The sequence below is a fragment of the Cheilinus undulatus genome, linkage group 7 (assembly GCF_018320785.1).
Source record: "Cheilinus undulatus linkage group 7, ASM1832078v1, whole genome shotgun sequence".
Taxonomy (NCBI): Eukaryota; Metazoa; Chordata; class Actinopteri; order Labriformes; family Labridae; genus Cheilinus; species Cheilinus undulatus.
The window spans coordinates 6,706,067-6,713,447 of record NC_054871.1 but is presented as its reverse complement, the minus strand read 5'-3'; the positions used below and the strand labels follow the sequence as shown (position 1 = coordinate 6,713,447).

At 37.0% G+C, this 7,381-nt stretch overlaps 1 protein-coding gene across 3 annotated transcripts; it reads right to left on the bottom strand.

Annotated features, from left to right (window-relative positions):
- Nucleotides 1-598: 598 nt before the first annotated feature.
- LOC121511814 (GDP-L-fucose synthase-like) lies at nt 599-6,540 on the bottom strand. 3 transcript variants are annotated; one of them, XM_041790625.1, is made up of 11 exons: nt 6,350-6,540; nt 6,151-6,196; nt 4,481-4,638; nt 3,448-3,562; nt 3,190-3,318; nt 3,035-3,108; nt 2,812-2,945; nt 1,783-1,914; nt 1,619-1,698; nt 1,337-1,436; nt 599-1,216 (listed from the first exon to the last, which is right to left on the bottom strand). In XM_041790625.1, the coding sequence occupies exons 2-11, from the start codon at nt 6,157-6,159 to the stop codon at nt 1,161-1,163; spliced, it is 987 nt and encodes a 328-aa protein (XP_041646559.1). In that variant the 5' UTR covers nt 6,160-6,196; nt 6,350-6,540; the 3' UTR covers nt 599-1,160. The 3 variants fall into 3 exon arrangements, with proteins under 3 accessions (XP_041646559.1, XP_041646558.1, XP_041646557.1); XM_041790624.1 differs by having other exon boundaries at nt 6,151-6,193; XM_041790623.1 differs by having other exon boundaries at nt 6,151-6,540.
- Nucleotides 6,541-7,381: the final 841 nt, after the last annotated feature.

Below are 7,381 nucleotides of genomic sequence, written 5' to 3'. Positions count from 1 at the left end.
CAGTAAAGATATACTTCGTGATTTTGTATGTTTAAATGGTTAGTTAATAGCTGACAAGCCATATACAATAATTTAAAGGATTCTGGGAGGCAAATCAGATTAAGGGGGCCCTGATCGGCCCCACCACTACTGGTTCTGCCACTAAAACAACATTGGAGGTGCTATTGGCCTCCGTAATCCAATAGGGCATTACAAATCAAAATATTGTCATCATTTTGGTTGCCAATATGTTTTCCATTGACAGTGTTGTCTCAAGTCACAAAATCTCAAAACAATGAATTCTAGGCTCTACAACAAAATGTAAAAATATAGACAGTTTTTTTTAAATTGCATATGATGCAGTTTGCTGATTAAAAAGATTTAATTTGCTGTGATGTTTAAAGACTTACTTTTGTTCTGTGGATAAAATTGAAATTATTTACATGATGGTGACAGTTTCAAGCATTTCCTGACATTTATTAAGTGAAGGGGAAGTTACTCGAGTAGAGGAGAACTACACCCTTCATGGTTCAACATTAGATGGAGGCCTCCAACAAATCAAGGGAGAATATACATTTGTAAGCAAAACACGAGGGTATAACAATTTGGACGACTCATCACAGGTATAACATATTTATTTAGCTTGATGCCAGTAAACTTCATTACAAATCACCCAAACCAGCATTTTGACAAAATAGACCAAAAATCTTTCTTTTTTTTACATAAGGTGTCTCCAAGTTTCTTAAAACTCCCCAAACTTTTCTAAAATAAAGATAATTCAGAAATAAAACCTTGGACAAAAAAATTAATACAAGAAAAATGAAAATGTCAGACCACCAAAGTGTTTCTACACATTATTTGACACATTGGTAGTAAAATACAATGTCTAGAAATACTTTTTATATTAAAATCCCTTTAAAGAAATGTCTTCTAAAATAAAATACATGACAGTGATGCAGATTTGACTTCATAGTGAGATTTTTTATCCTTCTGATGTCACAAACAGACAGAATCAGACTTCATTCAGTAACAGTCGTCAGTCAGTCTGTGCAGATGAACCACTGAGTTTCCTTTGACTTGTCTCCACTATTAGCAGCGCCATCATCTCTTATACTCCTGTCACCTCCAAACAGAAAAGGCTTTGGATCGACAGACTTTCAACCCTACTTGATTGTCAGGTTTCACTTCCGCGCAGAGTCGTAGTTTGCCACAAACCAATCACAAGTCTCCTTTAAAGCTGGAAGAGGAAATCAGAGAAACGAGGAGAAAGATGTAATCAAAATATGCTTAACTGGTTAAAAAACGTTTAATGTCTGTACTGATGACGTGAAGATGACAAATGATCAGTCCACCTCACCTTGATTGAAGGGTGTGAAGGTGAAGCCTGGCAGGTAGCGTCGAAGCTTTGCATTGCTGGCAGTTTTCTTGAACTGACCATCTGCTTTACTGGCATCAAACTAGACGAAACTGTCAAGGAAAACCAAACACAGAACTCTCTAGGCGTCACGCATGAAAACAGTGTGTACACATAAAACGGGACTGAACCTTGCGTATGCTTCTTCCTGCACACACAAAAAAAACTTTTCCAAGTCAAACACCTCAAAAACTTCAGAAGTACTAGAATTACTCAATAGGATACAACTACTTCTCCTTTGAAGTCCAGTGCTTCCACCACTGCTTCTGCTGCTTCTTTGATGGACACTTCTTCTTCCTCTCCAACTGCAGACACACAAACACAACACAGGCATTATTAGGCATCTGATCTATCTTTAATTGTGTGATGTGCTGTGTATGAAGACTCACCAGAGAGAATGATTGGGTCAATCTCTGGATAATCTCTCAGGACCCACAGGAAGAGCCGAGCCAGGTCCAGAGAGTAAATGAACTGTCTTCTGGGAGTGCCAGAGCCCCAGACCACCAGGGGCTTTCCCTCCTCTGATAGTACACACAAACAAATAAACATTTTTAAGTATTTTCACATTACACTACTGGCCCAATACAGTGAGCTAATCCAACTAACTGATGAAACGGTACTACAATACTAAAACTACAATAAGTAACAGAAGTGCTTACATTTTACAATAAGGTATGCTAAAATCAGCATAGCTATTTGGTAAAAAATAGTTAACTAACTGAAAGTTAACCTTTAGTTAACATATAGATGATTGGTTCCCAACCTGGGGCCTGGGCACCCCAAGAGAGGGCACATAAGATCTTTGGGGGTGCGGGGCGCTGTCTGCTCTGACATCAAAATAAGATGTGCATTTGTTGTTTATTAAACAAAAATTAGAGACATAATGAACAACACTGTGTTAGGGATATCCTGAAAGCTTTAAAATTAAGAGTATCCGTCAATTTTTGAAGAAGAAAAAAATCAAAATCTTTGCAATTAAAAAGTCATATATTCACAATAAAAACATAGTCAGCATTTAAGAGTTAAAAAGTCATACATTTATGAGAAAATAACAAATTTTGAAGTTCAAACAAGAGAAGTTTCGAGCCAACATGTTCTTCCTCAGACTTCATGTCGGCTTGAATTATCACTTGACGCTAAGTACTTGATGCTGTAGGAACATTTTTTGCCTCTTGGTAAGAGTTTGTTTTGGATCTAGTATTTATTGAGGAATGCGCCTGTCTTATTCTGATTTTCTACAACAGTATTAAGAAGAACATGTTAATGACTCAGCCCTAACTAAATTTATGTCTTAATGTTTCATCACAATAAAGAACCAAACAACAATGATGATGTAGATGTATTTCAAATTGATAGGGTAAAACGGTACACATGGTCAATCAAGACTGAAACATTACACATGTAGGAAAATTACTTACTTTGTGCAATGTAAGCTTTGTGTATGAGACCCGGAAGCACATGACCATCCTCAATACTGAAGTTGTCATGAGGCCCAAACACGTTTGTGGGAATCACAGCAGTATAGCAGCGCCCATGCTGCTGATAGTAACCCCTGTTCAACATACATACTGTTTAAAACACAACTCTTCTTCAATGCAAAGCTTGAATTCAACAAATATGTTAGAAAAACAGACTTTTTACCTGTTATTAACATCGATCATTCTCTTTGCATAGGCATAGCCAAAGTTTGACTCATGAGGGGGACCATTATGGATCTAGTAAAAAGAAATTTTGTTGGTCACTGTTTACAATTTTATAGGATCATGCTAACAGAAAACAAATGAGCGTGATTTTACCATAGTCTCATCTATAGGGTAGGTGGTCTTGTCAGGAAAGATGCAGGTGGACAGACAGGAAACAACCTTGACTGCTCCAACTTCAAACGCTGCCCGCAGCACGTTATCGTTGATGTAGACATTGTTTCTCTGGAGGGGGAGACACATCGGTATAAGAAACGACATGGATAAAAATTATATTGATTTATTTAGATCAACCTTTTCAAACACTGATTCTATTCTATTAACAGCGACTATAGAGCACTTATGCCATCTCACCCAGAAGTCCAGGTTGTACTTCATGTTCTTGAAAAGCCCGCCAACCATGGCAGCGAGGTGAATAACATGGGTTGGCTTATGTTTTTCAAACACAGCTCTTGTTTCATCCATGTTCCTGCAAAGACACCACAATAACACAGAGAGAGTAAAGTGCAGACACTGATACCAAAGATAAAGTTTGCATATTTTTTCTTCACAAGGTTAGCTGAATGCATGCTAGTGTCAGCTTTAGGGACAAGGGCTGTTACGAGTCCAGAATATAAAACTGATCCAACTCCAGTAAAGATGCAACAACATTGAAGCCTGTTACTATACTATGACAAAATTAAAAAAAACCTCTTTTGCACCTAATATCAGGCAATTATTGCCAAAGCTATTTACATTGTTCAGTATAATTTGATATCTTCACATTTATTTAACTTTCTTGTTGTTGTGTTTTACGGAAGATACTTAAAGATTGAGTTTGATAGCAGTGATATTATCCAGAAAATTTGAATATTTATTAATGTGTTTACTCTGTTGAACCGGTATTTTATGCACCAGGTAATTTACACATCGCTAAGCGGGTCAGATAGGATAGGTGGACTCTAAGGAATTAAAAAAAAAAAAAAACAATTCATGAAAGCCAGGAGCATACCAAAAGAGAAATGTAAGAACAACAAATTGTTCATATAAACAATCACTGAGGAAACTGTAATTTTGTTTAGACATGGACATTATTTGACCTTTTATAAAATTTACTCTCCCTGCGGACCAAACCATTGATGCATCTTGTTTTTAATGATCAAAATTTCCTGTACACTGTCTAAGCTTCACAAAACCACAATTTTGGTCCTGGAATGTTGTTTTTTTTTATTTTATTTAGACACTGTGCAGGAGTTCGACTGTATTTGTCTGAGGAAATACTGATTATAATAATAAGTTGCAAATAAGTAAATAAGTTGCAGTGCCTCTGAATTGAAACTACTGATCATTCAATAAAAGAGACTTTTTTGCTTTAAAGCATGCGTTATATTAGGATGTATGTTCTTACGTGAGGTCGGCATCTTTGGAAGAGAGGAATATCCATTCTCCTCCCTCCTTGGCCACCCCCTCCTCTTTCACCACATGCTGGATGGCTCTGCCCACCAAGCCTGTCCCTCCTGTCACCAGCACCCTCATCGGAGTGGAGTGTTCACCCTGGCCATTCATCTGGATGAAGATACAGAAATGTTAAGTGAGGCAAAGATATTAAAACAAAACAAGAATGTTTACATATGATGCTGGTGATGTTTGATGGTGATGTTCCTGGCTTATATTTTGGTATAGGTAGTAGCATTCTGATTGTGTGCACAAATGTGCATGTGTCACCAATGTAAACTGTGCCCTATACTCGTTCAAGCAAACACTTTACAAGCAAATTACTTTGCATTTTAGGTATTCACATACTTTTTGAGACTTTCCCTGTCATTTAATATCACATTTCATGATGTCAGATGTTTCTTAAGTGGAGGCAGCCACCTCATTATTTTATATGCAGGAAAAACCCTGATAGGGTAAATTCAGGGTGATTGGGGTTTAAGGTTGAACAGCACTGTTAAACAAAGAGGGTTTATTTTTTCACCAAAGAGTGAAAATAAAAACTTTTCTTTACACAGAAACAAATACCACTGGATCTACCACCATGCTGCACAGACAACTAATGGCTCATTTCCACAATCAGACACAAAACAAGAGCACAAACTTGCTAACTTTATCTTAGTTTTGGTGCTATGAGCTGTTAACGGTAACATGCTCTGTTACACATTCATCCTGCTTTCTTCTGCCATCATACTTCTATCTTTATTCATTGGGGCCTTATGTATCAAGATAATATTCTTTTATTTTTCAGTGTTTGCCATCTACATCATCTTTTAATTTAGTTATGAAAACAAAGTCAATAAATTCTTGTTGTCAAAATGTTTGCAGGACTAATAAAGGTTTTTTTAAAATTGAACTAAATTGCAATAATTAAGGTCACTTGGGACAGTGTAAAAACAGCGTTCAATATGATGGAAAATATCAACTTATAAAACCTTTGTGTCTGGATTTGCCTTTAGTTCACTGCTAGCTAGAAAATAAAATCTTGGTAGATCATTAAATTAATCCGCATAATGAACTACAAGGATTTCACCAAGCATTATATTTTTATAGTAATGTATCCTTAGCAATTGTGTTCAATGATAGTAAAATTTTAAGACCTCAGCAGACTCCATGACAGAAAAGATAAGCGACAATACTCACAGTAACGTCAATAAGTCATAGCATCTTCCAGTCTGCCAAAAGTAAATACACAAGTTTAACTACTCCACCTTGAAGCTTGATACACCCTTCTTTCCTGGAACTGGTTTGCTGGCATCTTTATTGTTTGATTACGACATCATGTGTCTTAATTGTTTTAAATAGAGGACAGGAGAGTTAAAAGAAGTTTCAAAATTGTCCCAATATCCCTGACTTCAACCTTGTTATAACGGAATTATCTACTCCATAGTGACAGCAAGTGAAGTATGTGGAGTTCAAACTAACATACTTGTTGTTAAGGTTGAGTTAAACGCCACGTCGTGCGTTCATCAGATGAACAAACATTTAAATACCAAGCAAACAGAGCATCAGCGGTTTCCTAGAACAAATAAAACAAAATGACAGCACTGTTTGAATAACAGAAGTTCTTCTGTCTAAGCTTACCTTTATCATTCACGTATCCCGAGGTGACCTGTCTCGTCGTTACCTGCTTTTCAGTAGAGGTGCAAAGATAATTTTTTTCGGAAAATCCAGCCAAGCAAACTAAGGTTATTAGCCAAAGTTAACGTCAGCTAGCATGTAACCGCTACAACATCCATTCCTCTATAAATGCAACATGATAAACTAAACCAGAAAATTGTACCTAGTATTGCAAAATTTGCAATTTAACTGTTTTCTCTTCTCGTAAGACCCTCTAAGTTTTGTAATCCAACGGTAGCTCTGTGCCAAACTGTTAAGCAAACTAGGTACTTCTCGACTACTCGCAGTGAACCGCTCAGATAAATGCAGACCGGTTACAGCTACTTATGCTACAGCGCTCTGCTGTACAGCCCATACAGCCCTTCTTCTTCTTTTTGTTGTTTTTTTGGCGGGTAGCAACCAGCGTTAAGATGCATTACCGCCACCTACTGTGTTGGTGTGCGGGCAAGAGTAACTACCCGTGTTCAACCAAAAATAATGAATATGAATATCAGTGACGAAGAAAGGAAATTAAACAGAGAAGAAGAAGGGGGGACATGCCTTACAAAATTTCAAAATGAGCTTTTGGCATTGACCTTTTAGAGTTTAATTAACTTGGGTAATTTCATGTGTATTAAGATAGTTTTTGAATTTCTTTTTTCTATCTGCTCTCTTGCAGTGTGATTAGTGTAAGCAATTTTATACAGTCATGAATGAAAGTGTTGGCACCCCTGGAATTTTCCAGAAAATACACAATTTCTCCCAGAAATTGTTGCAATTACAAATATTTTTGGTATACATGTGTTGCCTTTATGTGCATTGAAGCAACACAAAAAATCTGAAGAAAAAAGACAAAATGGACACAATTTTGCACAAAACTCAAAAAATGGGCCGGGCAAAATTATTGGCACCCTCAGCTTAATATTTGGTTGCACACCCTTAGGAAAAAATAGCTGAAACCAATTACTTCCTATAACCATCAACAAGCTTCTTACACCTCTCAACTGGATTTTTGGACCACTCTTCTTTTGCAAATTGCTCCAGGTCTCTCAGATTTGAAGGGTGCCTTCTTGCAACAGCAGTTTTGAAATCTCTTCATAGTTCAATGGGATTTGGATCCGGACTCATTGCTGGCCACTTCAGAACTCTCCAGCGCTTTGTCTCTAACCATTTCTTGGTGCTTTTTGAGGTATGTTTTAGGTCATTGTCCTGCTGG

Coding starts and splice junctions, on each gene's coding strand:
- LOC121511814 (XM_041790623.1), bottom strand. Junction 3,563..4,480: donor TCCAAAGATGCCGACCTCAC/GTAAGAACATAC, acceptor GTGTCTTTGCAG/GAACATGGATGAAACAAGAG. Junction 1,437..1,618: donor ACTTCAAAGGAGAAGTAGTT/GTATCCTATTGA, acceptor AGTTTCGTCTAG/TTTGATGCCAGTAAAGCAGA.